Here is a 23,944-nt window from a genome sequence, read left to right as displayed (position 1 = left end):
GTAAACCAGGTGTATTTTAAAACCTCAAGATCAGTGTTGTAAATTGTGTGCTGACACTCAGCCTCCAGTGGCAGGCATAAGAAAAGTCCCAAATCAAAGGTCCTCCCTAGGATAGATTATAGAGGTCATGACAGATGATAGAGAAGTCTCAAGGAAAAAAGTGTTTGCAGAGGTGCAGAAGCTTCACCCAGTAAGTTTGGAGCTGTCAAAATCCAGGTTGTCAGGATAATTGAAGAAACACAATTTCCTAAAGAGTAATGAGCTAAAATGAAGGAAATGTGTTTCCTTAGCTCTGGAAACGGGATATACTGTTTCACATAGTGGAAAAGCCTAGTGAGACATTTTGACATACGTACTCAGACATTGAAGAGCTACAGCCTCCTTAGGAAATTAAGTAATGAGAGAGTGAATAGGAATAAAGGAAAGTGCCTCTTTGGAGCAGAAGAAAGGACTCCAGATGTGTACATGCTTCATATTGTTTGGGACTCTCAGTCCTGAAAACAAGAGAGACAATCCTGATGAAATATAGAAGTCTTCACCTGGCTGCTGTAAAGACAGAATCAAACCTAATGTTAAAGCTCAAATACAGAAAGGAAATGCAAGAGGAAATGAAAAAAGAATCTCCCCTTGAAAAAAGTAACAAAGATATTCCACTTCCCCATGTTCTCCCTTATCTCACATCACTTGGGGAGCATTGATTCTGCACGTGTGAGCTTCTGCACAGACTACACCACATATTGCAGGATGTAATTTCTTGGTTTGAGAAGAGCAATTGGAACTGAGAGCCCTGTCGTGCTTGTCAGCATCCCCAGCTCTACAGGTCACTGTCACTGTCACTGTCACTGCCACCAGGTGCTCCCTGGGAGCTCTGTCGTGGCCACTCTGGAATAAACTCAGCACAGGACAGGAACTACCTTTGGTTGATTATTAAAAACTCAGGCTATACTTATATTACAAAAACCTCTTACAATGGTCTGCTGCTCCTTGGAGAGTTTGGGCAATGAAATGAAACCAGGAATGCAAAACTAAAGATGAAGGACCAAGCAGGTCTAGTCCTCCTCTGTGGCAAACTGCAGCATCTTTGCCCAGCCCATGGCCATCCAGCTGGGTTCTCACTATTTGCTCCTTCTAGGGCCCGACACCATGTGCAGCACTTTCCACACACTTGCCAGGATCACACTTCTGATGCCCCTTCAAACAGCCCTGTCAGACTGGCACAGGTACTGGTCTGGAGGACACCGCTCCATTTGGGTGTAGCTCAGGCATGGAAGGACTAAGCAGGAGAGCCACTGCCAGCAAGGCTCATTCAGTCTGACTCTCAGACAAGAATATCCTACAGTCCTGCCTTAGCTGTACCCGAGTCTGTGACGACAGCACTCTGCACTCTTCCACCACTGCATGTTTTTTGTGGGGACAATCAGGCTGCTCCCACCTGAAGAGCAACTCAGCAGGCACCCATCCCCCTGTGTGCAAACACACCTTTGCAGATAACACTGCTAACATCAGATAATGTCCTTTGAGACACTGGGGCTCTGCTCCACCACATGCTGTTGGGGTGACTGCCGAGGAGAGAACCACTGCCTTCATTCTGCACCTCCACCCTGCGGAGCGTTTCTCTGCTGCACAGATCATGACAGTAGGATTATTAGAAGTATGCCATGCACTCAGATAGGCCATTAGCAAGGAACAATCCCCAGGTAAATAATTAGCAAATTACCTGTTTGAAAACAGAAGGAGAAAACTTAATTCTTGATTGTTAAGTCTGGCATCTTTCACATAAAAATTACAGCCAATAAGCAATTTCACAATGCAAGCCTTGCACAGTAATATTTTCCTTTGCCAAGCCATTTTCCCAGAGTAAACAAAAACCTCTGAGAATGCTTATCTTGGTATAAAACCTTGCAAGAAAAATAAACAGAATTATGTCCAAAACGAAAAATAAAATAGCATGTGTTGGTTTTACAACACTGGGCAAGCCATAAAATTTAATACTCCAAGTGCAAGAGGTTGAAGCTCTGTGCTATCATTAGTGTATGTATCCCTTCTATTGAACACCATCTTCCACTGCAAATCAAGTCCCAAAGAGCTGGTGGTAAAACAAGAGGCAGAAGGAAAAAAGGCTGAATTGTGAAGTATGTGTATGATTTGTTCTTATGGCATTAGAGATGACCAAAGTAAAAAGAGGAGTTTCTTTTATAGTTCTGATGTATTTTAAGAATTTTGCACCACAGCCTGCATTTCAATTACAGGACCAGAATGTAACAATGGATGGGACATGATGCTTAAAACCCACCAGTTTTCCAGACAGGAAGCCTCACACCAGGATGGCCACCTATATAAGACAGGGGGAGTAATGTGGGCTGGGGGGCTGACAAAGCAGCAAAAGAGTTAAAAATAACTGTCTGTCACAGCTGCAGGGACTGCAAACTGGAGCTTTGGACAAGAGAGAACTGCAAGCAACAGTTGGATCCACTGGGATAAGCTGGGATCTAAGACAGCAAAATCTGCAGGTATACAAGGTGATGGTGAAGCCAGCTGTGCTGCCAGGTGTCACAGGGATGCTGAGGTGCATGGGACAATGGACAGCCTGTGAGGTGGCTTCCAAAGTGCATGCAGGCACCAGAATGGAAAGATAACTGAAAGAGAGTATTTTTGTGTCACTCACTGATTCTGAACAGATTGAGTCACATTGAGTCACTGGCTCTTTTCTGCTTATATCCTCCATTATTTTCTGTACAGCTGATACTATATTTAGAGTCACTAGAAGATCCATGCATTGTTTGTCTTCTACATAGCTTAGACCAGCCCAATGGGGATTCTGGCATTGGTTAAGAGCACGAGTCATAAAATCCAGCAAGAAGCAGGAAGAGACAGATAGAAAGCTTGTGGGTAAATATCCTGTGCTACTGAGGGGAAATTAAGGAAAAGAGTGCCTGCAAGTATTCAATTAATTGAGAGTTAAGCTGTCACCCAGCAGCCCTGTTCTCTGTCACCTGGCAAAGGCAGATGGCATCAGTGCTGCCTGTGGGCAAAGTGTGCCCAAAGCCAGGGACATACTCAAAGAGGCGCAGCATGATCTCTGTGAAACACTGCTCCCCCATAGCACAGGGCTGTGTGAAAGTAGCCAACATCACAGCAAACCAGGATGAGCAGAACTGGTAGCTTTTAAAGCATTTTTAATGGGAAATGGTGTCTGATAAAGGCATCATCTTTTTGGCATGTCATCACAGAAAATCTGCTAGAGGCAGACAGCTTAGCAGGACAAGCGAAGTATCACAGAAGCTTTACTGAATTTTTCTAAGATTGCTCGTCAAGATCCTCATCTCCAGCCCCTTCGAAAGGGCCAACTGAGACCTTGCCTGATTCTAATTTAATAATTAAGGATATTAGGAATAGCTCTGTCAAGCAAGGTCTCATACTTGGGCAGAGTTGGTAGAGATAAAAGAGACAAGTGAAGAGGACAAGGTTTGACAGGGAACAATTCGGAGTTCTAGGAATCTAATTTTATTTACCAGAATCTCTTCAGCAACAATTTTAGCTGTAGTCTGAGGGGAAGGAGATGGAGAGGACAAGACAGAAACATTGTATAGAATGAGCAAAACACTGGGGAAAAAAAGGAGGAGAAGAAAACAACCTAAAAGCTATATTAAACAGTAGGACCCAAGGGATAACAGGGGGAAAAAAAAAAAAAAAAGAGATTATTAGCAGAGGAAACTGGCTGGCTCCACTGAGCAAATGTTGGTTAACAGAAAAATTAAATTCTGCAGGATTAAACAAGGCACGAAACTGGTTGGGGGAAAAAAAAACCAAACAAACCAAACTCAACAAAAACCCAGTAATCACATGCTCTCAGATATAAGTCAAGTGGTTTTACTGACTTGAACACTCAGCTGGACTAAAAAAGCTCTTTTTTAAAGCAACCACAGCAAATGTATACAAATTGCTGAGAGCACAAATTATAGAAGCATATGCATTTAAGGAGGTATCCTCTGCTGATGCTGATACTGGTCTCTTGATTCAGGCAGCAAGTTTAAATGCCTGAGCCACATGCAACAGGAGCATGCAGAGAAGAACCCCATGTGTCTTGGATTTCACCCATCCATATCCTTCTAGGCACTTAAAGAATCACCCCTTAAACCTCTCTAGCCATCCAGCTGGGTTCTTCCTAATGGGGTGATGGCAAAGAACATTTTTCCCTAGCAAATGGAAAATAAAATCCAACAAAGGTTATTTTGAAGGCCTGCCTAAAACTGGTTGAAAGAACTTTTACGCCCCTGGAACTCAGGCAGCTCTCCTATCACTGAAAAGGATTGGCACCACCATGGAGAGATACACAGAAGCTGTAACCATGTACCACATGTCCCGTGTGGAAATGGCAACAACAGTCACTTTGGGAAATATCTGTGAACAATCCAGGGTCTGGTTCTGCACAAATTCCACTGGCACAAATGTGGACCAGCTCTGCCAATGTGGCAGTATTATAACTGAGAGTCACAGCTTGAAATCAAACCTTGGCAGAGTACTGGCCCAGATCTGACATAAATCAGCCTCTCTGTTCTTGCTGATGCTTTGGCACAAGCTGGCTGAGGAAGAGTTGTTGCTACCTCTTCAGCTGGAGTTTGGACCCAATGCATTCCTTCCTGAGTGCTGCCACTCTCAGCACATGCAAAGCCTTGGTGCAAGAAAGCCACAGCTTGAGGAGAAAGGTTTCAACACACTTAAAACCCTAGAAAAAACAGAATTTTTTTTCATCTGCAAAGTTCTTTTTAACATGAGCTGTACACTGTTATGCTGTAGGTGCTCTGATGAAGAACTAGACAGACAGGGGAGGGTGCCACATCAGATGCCAGCTGTGCTCCATGCAAGCCTTTGCTCTCCCTGGGGTCACAGCACAGGCTCATGGCGCTGGTCTGTAGCTGGGAAGACCCTCTCCCTTCCCTCTCACCAGAGCACTTTCTCTTCTGCTGCAAAGGGCCATCACTACATCCAGCACAGTTTCAATGGGGAAGCTGGAAGTGTTTGAAGTCCATGACACCTTCCCAGGAAACATGGGTTTGCTGAACACAAGGGAGCTGTGAAAAGCACTGTTCAATGTGACAGCATTTAAGGCTGTATCAGCTGCTGAGCCAGCATCAGCTGCCTGGCAGGCACCACAGTAGGGCCCCACAAATCAGATTTGCAGGAGTGCCCTTGGGCTGGCTGATTACAAGGGGGTTTTTCCACCAAGAGTTGCACAGTACGAAAGTAAACACTTTGAAACTGGCAGGAACCTGAAGCTGGTGCAGTAGCTGAGCAGAAACCATCAGAGCCAGACTGAGTTTATGTTGCAGGACTTTCCTCCACACTAGTGGATATGCTGGCCATCACAAATGAGATGTGAGGGGTGAACAAGACATGAGTCTCTTAGATGTCCTTAGGACATCTGTCAAGGGAGGTATTGGATGCAGACACACCTTCTGAAGCACTGTTCCCCCATGGAAGCACAAGAATTCACCTGAATATCAAAACTACTTGGCTTTCAGGGACATTTTTAGCACAGTACTTCAATGTTTTTTCTAGATTCAGTGGCACCAGGACTCTTCACTGGCACGTTCCACAATTTATAAACTAGCAATAACAATAAGACAAGGCAGCCATTCCTGGGCTGAATCTCATGCCAGCAAACATGATAATCACCTCTTAGCCCCTTAAAACAAGCATCCTGTGCCTCTAGTTCAGGCCTGAAAGCTGCAGAGTACCAGCCCCGTGCTTGGGCATACAGGCTCCAAGGGACACTGTGGAAGATGGCTTCCATTATTTCCCGCAGATGGGACAATTGCCTGTAACTATGCTGGGAAAGAGAGAGGTTGCCCTCACCTCTGCAGGAAGCCAGCTCCCAAATTTAATGAAGGTTTCTCCTTCCAATTGCTTCATCGAATACCAGAGCAACACTTGCTCTTGTAACAAAATGTCACTTGCTTTTCAAGTACAGACTAAATGAGCTTTCTTGAGAAAATAATTGCCTGCTATTAAAAAGCTGCTGTTGGAACTTGAGAGGACTATTAAAACACAAAGAGAAATGTACCACATTCTTCCTGAATAGATACTTCAAACAAAACCTATTTTTGTTTTGAAATGTGGCACTAGAACAATGACCAGTTGCTTTTGTAAAGTTTCAGACTGAGAGCCATGCAATCATTTTCTAAGAGCAGCATTTCTGTGTTGTTCATGAAAGTAGTGGGGAAAAAACTCCACAGGTCAATCAGTCTCTGCCTTAGTCAGTAGAGGAGTCTCAACCCATCTCTCATCAAGTCCACGCTGGGGAATGTCCAGCTCAGGACCAGAGTGGACATTTCTGCTTCTGCCAGGGAGTCAACTTACTGTTGCAGTTTTATTAACAGTAAGTTAACAGATTTTAAACAATTATTTTCTCCATAAGAATCAATTCCTCCTCTGGCCATTTTGAGTGCTTCATGAGATGGAGCACTTTGAAGGATCAGCTTTTTAATACCCACATGCACAGCCAGAATTGCATCAGTAACAGCCCAGAACTGTCTCATCACTATTACCCTAGTGTCCAATTGCCTCAGGCCCATAACCTTGAGAATTTCCTAGAAAGGACAAGTTTGGGATAGATTTTCCCAAGCCATATTGCGCTGAACTTACACTGCTGCACTCTCCTTTTGACTTTAAGCATCTGTTCTGTCATCGCTCTGTCTTGATAAAGGTCTGGATGCGACACTTTCAGTGTACTCCCATCTCCCAGGAATACAAGGTATTAAAGCACAATTTCATCTTGGCCACAAAACCTTTGCAGCACATGTTGGCATGAAAGACTACACCACTCACTGACACTACTTACCCCTCGGCCTGAATTACAACCTGATACTGTGAAATGCTGCCCTAATTACGCTGTCTAGAATAGCTGGGCCGCTGTTCATTAAAAGAGAAGTCAAGTTACTGAATCTCTCTCTCATCAATCTCTGCTGGTTGTTATTCCGATGACCAGCTCAGCATTGAGACTGCTAATGAAAAACAGAACCTGGGAGATGGTCTCATCAAGGACACAACGGCTCCCTCGCAAGTCACAACCTCAGACACACCGGAGATGGAGACAAGCAAAGCAAACATCAGTGGAAGCACAAAACCCTCATGTCAGAAAGCAGAGGCGAAAGACTTCCCAAAACAAATGGTGAGAGGGAGATGCAGCAGCCATCTACTTACTTTGAAGTGTCTAAGGCGTAGTTCTGTCTAAGGAGAGGACATCCTTCAAGCTACTGTGGAAAAGCCATGCTGGGAGCTGAACCCTGGCACTGGAAGGGCAGTGCCAGCCAAGGCAGTCCTGTTGGCACCAGCTGCAGCAGGGTGGCACAAACAGCAGCTGTGTCCAAACCAGGCAGTGGTGATTCCCAGTGTCTGACCAATGTAGGTCACATCCATGCCTTGGCCTGGCAAGCCTGCCCCAAGAGCTGACCAGAGCCACATAGCACCTAAGCAACCATCATTTCTCATCCACGTGCTACTCATCAAAATAACGCCAAACTCCAACTTAACCAGTTTTGTTGATGAAGCAGGTATATATTTTTTAAATCTCAGAAAACATAACAACATACATGAGAAAATTCTATTCTATACCCCTTAAATGATACTTTCTCAAACCAGAAAACAGGATGAAGAGGATCTGGTCTCCAGACCAGTGATCCAGAGCTAGAAAGCACTATAATTAGAATCAGGACTGAGACTGAAGACCCCGGGGTTGTTTGCAAAACTAATTAGCTAATGTCATTAGAAAGCAACAGAGAATAAGCAAGAGCCAACTCAGACTCTACAGCAATCTAAGCTAAGGACAGTTTAATAACTGTACTTACGATATGTTTTAAATGAAAAAAAAAATCACTTTATGGAGTAGATTTCATCCTGGGCAATATCCATACATCTTGGACTTGGCAAAATGGCTTGCAGAAGAGGGTTTCATCATAATAAACACAGCTACTTCACAGCAAGATTTATTAATACATCCAAAAGAAAGAAAGAAAATCATTTTGTCACACTATATACAGATAATACATACAGTGTTTTATACACATATTACATCAGTTTTTACACAAGAAAAATATACATAAAAATGTAAACTTTTGTATACAAAAACCCTTAAACAAATTAAACAAGGACCAGATAACAAAAGGAGACCAATCTATTATCATTTAATTGATTTTTTTTTAAAATGGTAATACAGTACATTCATTGAGAAGTATGAGGAACATGTCAGCCAACCTTTCCTATTTAAAGGGAAAGTACAAACACAAGCTTTCCTCCCCGCCCCTGGAATGCTGTCCGTGAGCCTCCAGCACTAGAAGCAGCGGTGCGAGTTGCCATTGCTGCCAGGGACCCTGAAGGAAGGGACCCTTCTTCTTGGGCACCTCCATGCACCACTCTCCAAAAGCGACACGTCCACAGAAGCAACCTGGGCTGGGCTGTTTGTGCGTATTAGCCAGTCTTCCAGCTAATACCATGAGACGGGACGCGGCAGTGCCCGTTTGTATGTTCCCTTTAAGCAGTCATTAAGTGGATTAGCGTTGCTGGAGGAAGTTGCTTATTTTCCCAATGTATGGTATGCTGAACACATGTGTCAGGGATGAGAGGGAGGAAGGAAGGGGTGTAAGAGACTGCTAATCCTTGCTACCATGCAGTTACTTCAAAATCAGGTACGTTTGCAAGCTACAATTCACTGGTTCAAAATACACTGCCTCACCTTTGCTTTCCCACTGCAACTTGTTTACATTTTAAACTCTAGTGACCGAACAACTGTATGAGGCTCTTTGTTACAAGGCTGTTTCTGATATCAAAGCATGATCAAGCTACCTTTAAAATGACACCAAACACAAACTTCTCGGAGACAGCCTTAAAAAGAGAGAGCATTCCCTCTAAGCACTTCAGATTGTCCATTTGCCACCTTCTTTTATTAAGTCTAGGATAAATATATTTACCCTTAACTGCAAAAAGGATATTGGTTGAGCTTCTGACATCTGTTTTGCTCCACTTGCACATAAACATTTTTGGGAATTGGAGGGGAAAAAACCCAAAAAACAAATCCACAACAATAAACCCGAATTTTAAAACCTCAGGCATAAAATAAGAAGGGAATTATTTAACGTGTTGGTGAAAAAACAATTGCAGAAACTTGAACTTGTTGGAAACAAACAGACGATAGATTCCAATGAAGGCTCCTCACATTAAATAAGTTAGACGGGTTACAGACATCTTCAATAAAAACATCCATCCTCCACAAAGTATGTTAAAATGAAACACAATAGTGATGCACTGGTATTTCTCCTAAAAAGGACAGAAGGACATGAAATCTCCTTAGTGATATCAGTACTATTGAATGTAGGAGGTGAACAATGATTTACAAAAGTAATGAGGGAAAAAGAAAATCATGAATCATTAATTATAATTGGACAAAAGGGGATGGGGCAGAATGCAATTACTGTATGCCTCAGAAACACCTGAAGGAAATAAATACTTAGAAACTTGTGTTTCCATTTCTTTCACCTAAACAATGGTGGAAATAAGGGCTTGTCTGCTTGCTTTTGTTTTATTGTTTCCTTTTGTTTCTTTTCTTTTTTAAAATAACAACCCTTCTAGTAAAAATTCAAAAGACAATCACAAATGGCTTTAGATAATTAAAAGTCTCCTTTTTAAAATAAAACTTTGATAACACATTTCTCCATTTCTTCTATATAATGCAGCTTCAGTGAAAATAAGTAGTAAGGGACAGCAATTTGCAAAAAAAAGTGTGGAAAAAATTGCCAACCAAGGTTCGTAACATATACACATGTATATGCAGGACATCTACACTCTATATACATATTTAATATATGTATGCATGAGTATATATCAGGAGATAACCAACAGGTACATTCTCCACATACATAAACTGAAACAGCATAATAGGTGTGTGCATATCAATCTATATGACACACAGGCAGTACACAGACATACCCATACACACGCCCCAACACATGTATCATAGAAATCGTGTGTGATTGCATGAAAGCGCCGATGGAACGGTACACCAGTTACCTTTTTCTAACAGAAATGCAAGGAAGACAAAATTCCATGGCTGAATTGTGGCCAAGAAAAGTTGTGTCATAGCCATATTGAAAACATGGAATCCAGTATGGCTCAATGACAGAACTGGAGCAGCATTCTCCTCTGAAACTGAAGCCTAAGTTACACAGCACTTCAGTGTGACTGAGCAGGTTGCTGACAGCTGCTTTCTGCTAAAAGGATATAGAAGCTCCATTTAGCCAGAAAACAGAAAATAAAACACTTAAGCCCACAATTTACTTGCATAAGCAAGATCACCCAATACACAATTAGATGCAAAGTGCTAGCATGTTAATGATCAATTCTGCACTCCATTTTAAAATCTGTTTTATGGTAAAGTGTAACAAACTGTGTTTCTTTTGATATGTTTGATGACAACCCCATTGCTCAGAACAGAGCACAGGGCTGCGTTCTGCTTACTGCCTGTGTTACGGGAAACACAAACCAAACTTCTTTTCTGTCCCTAGCGTTGAAAATTGGAAGGTAATATTTGGTGGGTGCAATTTCCTCATTTTGACCACTTAAATATGATGCTGGGTTAACCTTTTAATATGCTAGGAAGCTTTGCATCAGGTTCCATGAAAAGTTTGTATTCATCTGCAAATCAGTCACAGTCCTACTGAATCACAATTGAAGCTGGGGAAGTTTGCATAAATTCAAGCAGGTGCTCAGGGCCCAATTCAGCTACCACTCCAGTCACCGAGAGAATGTCCCTAATGCATAAGCAGAGCTGGATTGGGCCATTAAAGCTGATTGCTGCTAGCAAGAGAAACTGCAGAGATGCAGGGACAAGGAGGAGCTGGAATGGAGGCAATGGAGCAGAGAAGCACAAGAAGTTGGCATTGAAAGAGGCCTCAATGAGACTAAATATAAAACAAAAGCAGAGACATAGCAACGAAACTCCACTGTGAGGGCTGAGGTAATAAACCAATGGTGATCAAGCTCAGATCAGTCTCCGAGTCATCCAGACCCCTCAGAAGAATTTAAAACAACTTGTCTGGCACAAGTGCTTACCTGTTACACATATGTTATGTGGACAGTCCCTCTCTAGCTCACACACTTACTCATGTTACAGCTAATGTACAGGTGTGTGATACAAGGTATATTCCATCTATAAATCTGTATGCATGTATATATAGATTTAGATTGATTGTATTCATACATATTTATTGTACATCATGGGGGCAAGTCCACATTCAGCAAAATGCTACCATTATCTCATATACAGATATATCTCTCTGTACAGGTATACATAAAAATGGGTCTATTCTCCCCCATAAAGCCATAAAGATTTATGCTCCTAATTCCCATTACCACCAAATAAGCAGAAGAAAAGGCCTCTGACAACTTCTACCTCCCTACCCTTTTGCCTGTATGCATATGTGCCAGAAACAAATTGTGGAGAGAAGGAAAGGGGGGGGATGCCTGGGGGGAGTATCAACATAATGACATGGAGGGGAATTTAAAAAAAAAAAATTCTAAAAGAATTTCAAATTTCTGTTCAATACTGGAAGCTCTGTTTTTCTAAAAAGGTTTTTAAAGTCACAAGGATCATCATACTTAAAAGTGATACTGTATGAATAAATAACGATTAGGTTACTTTCTCCAGCCTAAACAGAACAGTCTGAAGAGTGAGCCAATCCACAAGAATGTTTCTGACTTCTCACAATTTCAAGTGAGAGCTCCTGTAAAGAAATCTTCCTTCTCCAATTATGAAAAAAAGGTAAGTGGTCACAATCAAATTCAGAATTTCACAGCCTACGTGAAACTGCTTGACTGAATGCGTGTTTTGTTCTGCAATCCCACAACAGCAATTTTGCGGCAAAATTGATACACACAAAGATCCTCAGAAGAGAAAAAAAATCTACTTTGAAGACAAGATCCCTTTATGGAATGGAGACCACTCCACAAACAGTACCCCTTACAATCTAATTGGAAAACCCAAGTACACAGATTGACAACATTTTCCAAGTCAGACCATAGGAGATTAGGGTATTAATCTGCAAAGATACAGCAATTCTCATGCCTCTCCATCCCACTGAATGCAAACCCCCCATTCAGTTTCTCCTGAAAAAACTCATTTCTTCCATCGCTCCTCCTCCCCGATTTGTTTTATTTAAAGGCTGTCTTTGGGAGCTTGGTATTTTCATGGCATTTTAAACAGGGCTCAAAGCAACTCATTTGAAAAACAGTAAAATTGACATGATATCAGAGTTAGCCTTATAACAGAAGATTATATAGTAGAGAGTTTCAGTTATTTATACAACAGTGAGGACATAACAACCCCCTACTAAATAATCACATTTCTACAATACATTCCATCACCTCTTGACTACTTTTCTCTTTACAAAACTATGACCTACATACAATATACACATTCGTATCACACATACATCCCCCCCCAATGCATATTTTTTGTGTGTATATATAATACATACATGCACACAAGCAGTCTAATTCTATTTATAAGTCACAGTGGGAATTCCTTTGTGAGGAAAGGAGGGGAAAATTCCTGAATAAGACACTGCAGATTCCTAATGTTCCAACTTTTCAAATTCCAACTCACAGAGCTAACTGGAAATAAATACATTTAAAAAAAGAAAAGGTCTTACAAACTTGGTTCACAACTCCCAGCTACAGTAGTTGGATTTTTAAATTTGATCTATTTACCCTGTAACTAAATTTCTAATCATAGGTACAAACCACGGATAAATTATTGCAGAATGTAACACTCAAAATTTAAAAAGAGTTATAGGAACAGTAATATAAGGGTTAAAAAGAGTTCTATACTTGTTGATACAGGATACCATTTTATTTTATTTATATATATATATCTATATATAGATATAGATATCTGCAAGGTAGCAAAGAATAGCTGTACACCTTGACACGGCAAAGATCCAGTGTAAAAAGGTGCTTCACTAGTTTGTTTTTCCAAAAAAGCTTGTATATAATTTTATAGCTATTAAAAACACATATGCAACATAATTCATTACACTCAATACAGCTTTAGTATAAAACTTATAATTTATGAGGTGATGTTAATAGCATAAATTAATATACCATTTCTCTTAAAATCTACAATAAGTATTCTGAAAGCTCATTGGGGAAGGGTATCTTTAAATAAAAAGTTTAAAGCTGAGCGTGATGAAAAAGATTCTGTATGTTGAACTTGAGATGAGAGCCCCGAGAAGAGAAAGAGTCCGTAAGCCAGACACCGTTGACTATAAAACTGAACAAAGATTTCTCCTTCTTGCACTCTCACTTGGGTGACGCTCTACCTTAAATTATTATTATTTACTTTTAAAACTATTTACTTTTTTCTCTTTTTTCCTGGTTTTTTTTTCTTTTTTTTTTTTTTCTTTTTTTTTTTTTTTGTTAACTGCCCTTATTTCCACAAGGAATCCCTGAGACATACCCAAAATGTACAGTGAAGTTCATCACTTGTTCGAGAAACTGGTTCAAACCCTTCTGGCTAGGATGTAGCTATTTTGCATGAGAATCAAAATGTCCATCACTTCAGAATGAATCTATTTGCACCAGAACCAACTACACTGTTTAAGATGCAGGTTAGAGAGTCATTTCAGGGTAAATCAGTCCACTCCAAGGTAGAAGCCAATGCCATCGCAGTTAGCTACATCAGAGCAATCTGCACCAAAGTTAAAGTTTTCCAGAGGATATCTGGGAACATTACCTATCCAGAGTTCATCTCCATGGGCACCAGCTGACAACAACAGAAAGCAGGTTAAACATTAGCATTACCGGACCAAGTTCAACATGCCTACGTGCTCAACACACTGGTAACTCTGGACATCTCACTGTGTCTGTGTTTGGGGGACTAGCAAGAGGAAGAGTAGGTAGAATGCATTTTTCTACAGCAAGTTAAGTACAGTTTTATGGGCGAAAGCTGAAGTTTCATCCTACTCACTTCCAGACCAAATTCTATAACCTAGAGTAGACTGAAAAGGTGCCAACACTTACTTCAAGGAGACAGATAAAGAAAGCCTTCTCTCAACTATTGCTGTCAACTTACAGACATGCCCACTTTGTCCTTTCATGCTTCCACTACATCACCTCATTCCACAGTAGCTAGAGAAGGAGCAGAGTAAAACGGGAAAGCAAAGAACCACCTTAAGAAGTACCAGCACAGCAAAGGGAAAATAGTCACTAATTTTTGGGGGTTTTTTTTAAAAATAGGCTGAAGTCACGAGTGAGAAAATTGTTTTAAGACGCATCTTTCTAAACTCCTTCTCCTCCCGAAACTTTTCTTTCCCAACAGTAGTGCTCGTTTTAAAGACAAGACTGAAACCTTAAATGATAAGTTAACTGGTCTCTTATGACCAGACTCTCCTTAAGTCCCAAGTTTAGTGAACACTAATACAGATTTTGTCACCAACCCTCCTTACTTTTATTTGGGCTTGAGCATATTAAGAAGGGTAATTTAGATACTAATTTGTGACTTTCTACTGATACACATCTCAAAAGAAGAGGAAACTTCTGAGAAGGGTAAATTCTTGCTAAAAATGCCTGTATATTCATTGCTAGCGTGTGCACTCCTGTGATCAATGTTGTACCCTCAGCATCTAGTTCATATTAGCATGCTGTGAAACATCTCCCTACTCACTGATCTGAGAAATACTTTGATCTATTGCACTGTCATTCTAGCATCCAAACTGTATGTTTTGAATTGCAGGAATCTCTCCTCCTTTTCATTTTGCAGTCACATTCGCTCAGAACCACGGAAGACTTACCAGCTGGCATAATTTACATTGGAGAAGTGTCTGAGAATGGGAAAATAGAAGCAAGAAAGATGAAGAACGTAGAGTGGAAGGAAATAAAGGAGGTACAAGATGTAGCCCACAAATCCCCATCATTAAATGTTACCCAAACATCAGAAAGACCTTGTGACCAGAAGGTGAAAAAGACTTAAAGATCTGGCCAGCGCACTAGCCCCAAACTATTCCTTCAGTTACTATTTCTACCACCACTGGACCTTGCAAGAAGTCTGCCCAGGAGACTCCTTCACACGTAAAAATACAAAAAGAAAAAATACACCAGTTCCACCAGGGAAGCTGTCCGGACAGCCACACAAATGTCGCACTGCCGAAGATCACTGCAGGTAACTCTTCTATTGTTTGTCAGCTGAAAGCACCTCCTGCCACCATCCTGCGCCCCGCAACTCTTGAAAGGTTAACTGCAGGTAGATGACTCTTCTAAAATTTTTTCCCTCCTCTCTGCCCAAAGGCTCATACTGTTGGAGAATTCATGAGTGGATTTAGCTCACTGCAGCACAAAGATGGGGAGACCAAATTCTATAACCTAGAGTAGACTGAAAAGGTGCCAACACTTACTTCAAGGAAACAGATAAAGAAAGCCTTCTCCAACTATTGCTGTCAACTTACAGCCATGCCCACTTTGTCCTTTCATGCTTCCACTACATCACCTCATTCCACAGTAGCTAGAGAAGGAGCAGAGTAAAAGGCCCTTGGAGGCCCAACAATGCCTACAGGGAAATGCAGCAGCAAGGAGGCTGCAGGAGCTCAGGGAGCAGCCGGAGCTCAGAAGCAGCCTAAGTAGCCACCAGGGCCAGCTTCTCAGGGAAGAAAACTGCCCACTGTTTATTGTACACCTCTGAGGGACTCTCCCGGCAAGTAGATTCAATCCCAGACTATATTTAGATGTGGTTACAGCAAAACAAAGCTTCAAACTGAATTTGGCTACTGGCTTGCAGGTTCAATCCTAGGTCTTTCGTCTTGGCCATGCCCTAAAGCCAGCAGCAGCTCACAACAGAATATCCTAATTTTTCAATACTCATCTTCCTTTTATAAAAAAAATAAAATAAAAAGCCACTTCCCTTGGCTTCTCTTTGCTATTAGGTTACAATTCCCCTTTGACAATTTATTTTCTCTGATTTTTGCCTAGCAGGCAATAAGCTTCTCAGGGCTTTCAGTGCTTTCAAAATGAGAACTGCAAATCCCCATTTTCAGTTGGAAATCTAGCTGTTGCCATTTTCTCCACAGTGCCTGAGGCAAGACCTGCAACTGTGCTACCTCTCAGCACTTACCAATTTAAAGCCTTTATGCTCAACCATAGAGAGAAGCATGCTACTAATGAGAAGGGATCTAAGCAAGAACCTGGAGGAACTGGAAAGCAGGAGGAGACAAAATGATGCGTCTTTCCTGTATCTATAATTATGAAGCCAAAGAACAAATCAACTTTGAGGTATCTAAGTGCATATGGTTCCCCTCAAAGCTGGTGTAAAGTCTTCCTAGGTGAAACGAAACGTCATACACACCAGGAGAGCATGAAGCTATTCCTGATAAGCCTCTACACTATCAAAATTTATCTTGTTTTAAGTACTTTTGTACAGAGACTGAGGTGCTATTATTGCCAAAATTATGTAGATGATATTCTATTCGATGTCTAATTTTTTTCATTCTTTAAAACTCCAATCTTATGTAAAGAAATTAACTTTTAGGTTCAACTAGCCTTATTCCATTTCTCAACACATAATGGGCACAACAGGTATTGAGCATCTGAAATTGCTACACTGGCTCTTTGGTGAAGGGCTGGTGAAGAGTGCTAACTGCTGTAAGAGCTGATTAAAAAACATTTGTGAGGGAGCATGGATTCTACTCAGGAACCACATAAATAACAGCCTCAAGGACTACCTTAACCAGGCCAGCAGTATTTCCCAGAGGAAGAGGTGTGACGTTTCTCTGACTACACCCACCTCTCAACTGGATCTCTCGCATCCAACAGTAAGACACTGATGCACTGAAGTCAACAGGTTGTGTGGGTGTAGAAACCCACCTGGAATGATCTACCTTGTAAAGCTAAGATCAAGACCCGTAACTGCTTGGTAGCCATGTAACCATGAAATTGGTGGCAGTGAAAAAATGAGAGGTGAACCAGGAAAAGGCAAGAGTGGTGGCCCGTTTTAGAACACTGCGGCAGACAGGACAGAGGGATTCCTATTTCAGCTGTATACAAACTGAAGTTTATTTTTGAAAGTGCAGCTTTATTGCAAACTTAGTTTGCTCATTGAAAAATGTTACGCAGGTCACTTTTCAGGGAAGAGTCGTCAAGCGATACAAAAATTGCAACCTAGGTGGGGGAAGGGACTTGATATCCTAAGCTACTTCAAAGAAACGCAGGTACAATAAAGCCATTGATTTTCAATGGAATCATGGACCTGCATAACTCTGACAGCTTTTGAAATTCCCTGTCTAAATCAATGCACAGATTAGGAGCTGGATTCTGTTCTGAGTTAGACCAGTACAAACTCACCGTGACCTTAGACCGGAAAGCTCCTCTGTAATTTATACCAACGCAACCAAGCAGAACTTGGCTCTCAGTTCCTATCCTCTCTTCCCCCCAGCATTTGCCAAGAAAGAGAAATATGATGTGGGGCAAATATACTCTGCACTAGCTGCAGCTTCATTAGAAGTTTGATGGGCACAAGAAGCATTTCAAGACCAAAGCCCTGAAACCAATACACAGAAATTAACACCCTCTAAAATTACATGAATACACAAGCAGATTAAAGAATTAACCATTTGGTATACTAGTTCTCCACTCTTTTTCAGTCAGACATCCCAGCATATCGAAGAAGGTATATGAACACAACGCAAATCATCTGCAAATCAAACAGTTGTCGTCCTCAACAAAGTATGGGTAACATAATACAAAAATAATATAAAGCCTTGTCAGATTTGCCTCATTCACAATATCACTGGGCATTCCCTCAATCAGCAGGACAATCACAAGCAGGATTTCATAGGCTTCAATTAAACTTTTTATGTGATTTAAAAACATTTAAGTGTTACAAACATATTTAAATCACCACTTAAAAATATTCGGCTTATATTATTAAGACTATTTTACCATGTATGAATAATGACTTCATAACAACAGAAGCATGAAAATAATTTTGTTTCTTCCACCACATACACTTGCAATTTCAGAAAAGGACATATGCATTATCCATACTCCTTTATATTTAAAGAGGACAGATCAGTCAAGAAAAGAGGAATAGTGTGATTGCTACAATAGTAAAAAGACACAAGACCTATCCCATTTAAACTCTGTTTCTTAGGAAGATGGAAGGAGAGGATTGGTGTGTGCCTGACTGCTAACGAAATGAATTTTCTATAGCAACTAAATTCCATTCAGTGATCCTTTGCTCATAAAGTTTTATTAGGCCTCCCTATTACATGTGCTTGGTTCTCTTAAATTCCTGAAATAGACCAGAATACACGCAGGTAGGACTTTTTACTGTAAGGTAGAATAAATCCATCATCTACAGTACAATGACTGAAATGTAGAATTTTCTATTTCTCTCATCTGCATCTCTGAAACAAACCAAGAAGAGTAGAGACTTATATTAAAACAGGAGCTACTTTTACAGTCAAAGTCAGAGTACAGTAGCAAGTGTGAGCCCTATAGAGTCATAAGCAAATTCCTTCTTGATAAGGAGATGCAAGTAGACACCTCAGAATTTCTGCTGCTATAACCTCTTGGTTTAAAAAACAAATTATTAAAAATAATAATTATTTTAAAAATCTAAAACCTAGCTGACTCCTTTCTTTAGGAACTGGAACTACTACCAAAGAGTGAATACTATCGTTAGCAGGCGAATCAGTACAAAACTAAAACCATCCTGCAGACAGAAGGAATTCTCACCCATTTTGCTTTAGTGATTTCTCTTTTGGCTAGCCATGACTGCTGATAGGTACCTGCTAGTTCCTTACATACATTCCACTTCCCAAACAGAGCATCAAACCCTACAAGTGTTGAAAAAACTATATGGCTCCCAGGGAATTAAAAACTATCCAAGAAAGTCTCACTAGTTAAACATATTGTGAGAAATGCATCCATTTGAAACTTACAATGGATCTGACCTAGACTTGTGTGGATGGGCAGAAAACCAACCTAATTCTTCCTGTTTCAGCTGGGAAATTCCTGTCAGTCTGTCAGGCAAAGAGTTCTGGACAAAGACACACTTGAAAAGGCAAATCATCAATGCTACAAGGCCACAGTAATTCAGCAGGAAGGGAATTTCTCACAGGAATCTTCACTAATCCATGATCTATATTTCAATCCTTCTGTTTATCTTTCTTTTTTTTTTTTTTCCTGGGCTAACTTCATATCAGTCTTCAAATCTATGGGCAACCAGACAACTGATCCCTTTGCTACTCAATGAATTAAAAATCATGATAATAAAAAAAACCAAAAATCAGCATGCAGTAAGAACAGTGACCAGTTCTGGAAGGGGACAACTCCCACTTCTTCACCAAAAGAAGAAAAGGAATTGCTGCTCCCTGCACCCCAAACGGACACACGCACACAGAGGAGGTCAAGAGACTATTTCAAGAAACTGCCAAACTCATCCTTGAATCATGATCTTGATTTAGGACTTCAGTGCACCATTCTCAAATCAATGTGTGCAGCCAAGTTTTCCATGCCAGATGCTACCTTTGGAAAAAGAGTAAATTAAAAAAAAAAAAAATAAATCAAGAGACTTCTGCCCACTGGAAAACTTTCTACCAGATGCTAATGGGATGGCAAGCACTGATCCAAACCCTAGGGAACAGTAACATGCATCAATGATCTGAGGTATCTTCCCATTTCTAGGTCTTACTGCTAAGATCAATTACATCCAGTAACTGTGCTGTATCCTTAAGGAATTATTGGGGAACAGTGAACCTGCCTGCAATAAATGAGCACCGGTGCGTAACAAGCACATGTGAATGCTACAGCAAGGTTCACAGAGGGCTAACCCTGGTCAGTACTGAAGCGGGGGTTTTCTTCTCAACCCCCTCTTAAAAAAAAGGGAAGAGAAGACAGACAAAATAAAGAGAAAGGAAAAAAGGAAAGATAGAAAACACAGGTCCCCCATCTACCTGCAGGGAGCCAGGCAGACAAGCTCAGTTGGAGGTGGTGAAGGGCGCGGATGCGTTATTGGTACTGGTAGCGGTGGCACCGGTCACTGCGAAGCCCGTGGGAGGAGCTATGGAGCTGTGGCTGGGCTGCAGGTCCTTGGGAATGCCACTGTGAGAGCTCAGCTGGTGCCCAAAGGCTGCGCTGAACTGAGGGAGCTGTTGTTTAGGGGAGGTGGAGCCCATGAGTTCAGCGGAGGCAGGACCCATGCCACTGAAACTGGTCTGCGGTAACCCCGGAAGCACACTGGAGCTGTTGGGGGTCACAGTGGCGAAGGCAGGCTGTGTGGTCTCTGAGTGCGAGGTGGTAGGTGGTGTGGACAGGGAGGTGGACAGGAGGTGTCCATCTGCACCAAGAAGGTTGCTAAACGGAGAGGGGTCCCCAAGATTGACAGGAAGATTTCCCCAGTGAGTTCTGGGGTTGACCACCCCGCTAAGTGGCACATCCAGCTGAGTTGGGAGCAAGTGCTGTGCCATCATGGGCATCTCTGCTGAGAAGGTAGCTGCCAGGTTATCACCAGAAAAGGATGTGGTGTGAGGGGATGTGATATGGTCACTGTAGGGAGACGGCACATGCTCACTATCATAATGGCTTCCATGGGGTGAGGAGTGTGAATGGTCACTGCTGTATTGCTGTCGTGAGGTGATCAGGTCATCTGCCTTGCTCAGCAGCTGGGCAGGGTGGGGCCTCTGGGAGGCATGGCTGCCATCATGAAGTCCATGAAACTGTCCCGGGAAGGCTCTCTCCCCAAGGCCACTCTGGCTTATCAGAGTGGCAGAAGTAAGGCCAACGTTGGCTGGGGCTGAGAACTGCCCCTGGATCTGCCCTGCCAGGGGCGTAGGTGGGTTGGACAAGGTAGCAGAACGGAGCAAGTTCTCATCCAGCTCCAGACCGGAGAAATTATCATGTACTATACGCCCATTCAACAGCTCCCCCAGATCCGTGTTAACCTCTCGACTCAAGGACTGCATTCCCGGAGCTCCAGCACCTGTAGAGAACACCCCTATCGCTCTATCTGACAGCTCCTGAACTGGCACACCATCTGTCTGTGTAAGTACTCCAATGGTACTCAGGCACTCAAGAGAAGTTACAGCCTGTAGGGCCCGTTCCAGTTCTTCAGCCTCTTCTGTGGTCGGAAGAAGATCTCCATTTTTACCTGCAGAAACAGGGACACCAGCAGTTAGTGCGCTGCTCTCAGGTGAGCCTGGCCCCGGCACTCAAAGGTTGCAGATGTACAAACAGTTCAGTACAGAGCTGCATCGTATGGTAGCCTTCCAGCACGGCTTGCAGTACACAGAATATCATTCATCAGTGTTTACTAGCTAAACAAGGTAAGAAAACTGTGAAATTACACCTTCTTCTTCAATGGAAATCCCCCTCTCCCCCTTCTCTTCCACATACTACAATAGGAGATGCCTCTTAAACTTCCTAGAATTAAAGTAAAAATGCTTATGCAAGATTTTCTTCAATACTGCAATAACAAACAGTTCACAACCCCTCTTTCTACTTACCACATTACAGCCTGGACCTAAAATTTCCACAGACAGTATAATTTAGGTTAATTTCAATTCAAACACAGTCTGATGTCATGTTATATCAGAAAATGACCAAAGACATCACATACCCAGCTCCAGGCTGTTCTAATTTCTTTGTTATATGTGATAGGTATTGAGCTTTAGAATGCAGAAATTCAAGTACATTTCTGACCAAAAGGTAATTTCAAAAATGTATTTAAAGATATTATTCTCACTGTATTCTCTTTTTATCAACGGCCAACATTGACTGTGATTCCAGCCCCACTCGATGGCAGAAAGATGCCATTACTGAGAATACTCTTGATTAAATTGTAACACTGACAGGCAGTAAAAATGTAAAATGAATTATTAAAATACTAAACCAATTATGATTTTCAGAGCAGTAATTATATGAGCAAACAGAAAACTATGCACACAGCCATCATAAAGTCTGCTTTACTTCAGAGCTTGCAAACAATAGAGCAAATGCACACTTCCTTCTCTAGAATTTATTACCTCTGTAGGAAAGCAAGCAAGCAATTCCTCAAAATGCAGTTTAGAAACACTCACTTCTTCAGTTCACCGGTTGTGTTCATGCTAGCATAAAATAAAATGGTACCTTCAAAGAAATCAAAATCTTGCAAGTCATCGGGCAGCCGCGGCAGGACATCAGAGAAGTCCTCCTGATTCAATTCCAAGTCATGTGGAATGTCTGTGATTTCATTGGCGATATCATCAGGCAGCTCATCAGCACTGAGCTCGGGTGTGGAGGGGCTCCTGAACAGAAAGGAACATTAGTCCCTGGTGTTCAATTCTGCTTCTTCCAAAGGACAACTATCAGTGCATAGCCATCTACAATGGATGCTTCCCCACACATTTTTTCCCCCATTATCTAGGAAGAAAATGCTTTTAGGAAGTTTCTTTAGGAAGCTTACACTTTGGCTACTCATTAATTATGTCAGAGGCAACATCAGGAGCCAGATATTTTACCCATCAAACCCAACCACTGCTCAAATCCAAAATGACCCACCCAAAAGGTTTTTTTCAACAGTCACATGGAGATGCGATTTTTAGCCCTGCTCCAGATACTGCTTGGCACAAGAAAGTCACGGCTTTGTACAGTGGTCATTGGCAACGCTCAGGCCAGCAGTGGGAAACTGGGCAGGAACAGCACTGACCGTATGTGGGGTATCTCTACTGGCAGTGAGACACTGGCAGGCATGGTGAGGTTCCCTTGGGGCACTGCAGGAGGAATGGGTTTCTGGGGCCGGCGTGGGCCTCGCCTTCTCTTCTTCTTGTGTTTTTTGGTAAGTGCAGGCGGCTTTGTTTTTTTCCTGGGTTTCCTCTGCTGCTGGTGCTGAACTTTACGGGAGCTGTCCCCTCTCAAGAAATTATCCTTTGGGAGTGAAACAATACCAATGGGAGCATATTAAGAACAAGTATTACTTTCCTTGCTTTTTTCACCCTGGCCATTCCACAGACATGTGGAGTGGAATGTAAGAGGGATTGTTAACTTACACCCAGGCACAGTTTCAAAAACTGAGCTGTTTCCTTCCTCATTGACCCCAATGGCAAAAATAACACAGACCAAATTATGAGGTATGGTAAATAGGAGATTGTGCAGTGTCACCTTAAAAGCTATCATAGCAAACCCTAACTGAACAGTGCAAAACTATAACCTTTAGCAGCACTCCAGTAAGTATTAAAGACAAAACGCCGTTGTGAGGTGCTGTTAATCTGGATAATGTGCAGCAGCTGAAGCCAGAATCCTCAAGTGCCCATTGACACAACAGAGAGACAGCACTGAGGAGGCGAAATTAATACTGCTCGACGAGGGTAAGGATGTGGGTAAAGAATTATGGCCTCATTGCTTCTGAACAGTAGTCACTGACCCATTAAAAAATAAATCAAACCACCATCAGTCTTCAGTTGCCATCACACTGGGAATGGCAGAGGATTGTATTTGCTACAGAAGTAAACCTTGAGAGACATACTGAAAATTGCCTAGTAGAGAGGGAAACCCCATACAGATGTGTAGCACGAACCCTCACATTTTAATCCAAAAAACTCCAAAATTCACAGTTATTGGAGAGGCTGGACAAAAAGAGTAACAAAAAACTTTCAGTAACCCAACAAAACAAAACAGGCAGTTTTACACCCAATTGAAGGTAGGACAAGAAGCATTGAAAGAGGGGCAGGACAGAAGTGGGTTTGTGAATTATCCTAAAGGTTTTGTTCTGGAAGATTGGTGTCATAAAAGGAGAGCAGAGGACATCAACTTCATTTCTCCATTCTCTCAACTTGAGGTAGGCTACTGCTTTTTCTCTGGGATCCACAGATCCCTGAAGGAGGTTAAAGATAAATTCTAATAGTTACTAAAAGATAAATAAAGTAGCAAA

At 41.8% G+C, this 23,944-nt stretch overlaps 1 protein-coding gene across 1 annotated transcript in view; it reads right to left on the bottom strand.

The window, feature by feature from the left end:
* Positions 1-8,924: 8,924 nt before the first annotated feature.
* Positions 8,925-23,944, bottom strand: part of INO80D (INO80 complex subunit D) — a 45,068-nt gene continuing 30,048 nt past the window's right edge. The window contains 4 exon segments of the mRNA XM_032113919.1: positions 8,925-19,566; positions 19,995-21,187; positions 22,165-22,322; positions 22,724-22,941. Of these exon segments, the coding sequence (XP_031969810.1) occupies positions 20,019-21,187; positions 22,165-22,322; positions 22,724-22,941 (1,545 nt within the window). The 3' untranslated portion in view covers positions 8,925-19,566; positions 19,995-20,018.

This window comes from Corvus moneduloides, chromosome 7 (assembly GCF_009650955.1).
Source record: "Corvus moneduloides isolate bCorMon1 chromosome 7, bCorMon1.pri, whole genome shotgun sequence".
Classification (NCBI taxonomy): Eukaryota; Metazoa; Chordata; class Aves; order Passeriformes; family Corvidae; genus Corvus; species Corvus moneduloides.
The sequence above is the reverse complement of the archived record's forward strand: the minus strand, read 5'-3'. Positions and strand labels throughout refer to the sequence as shown.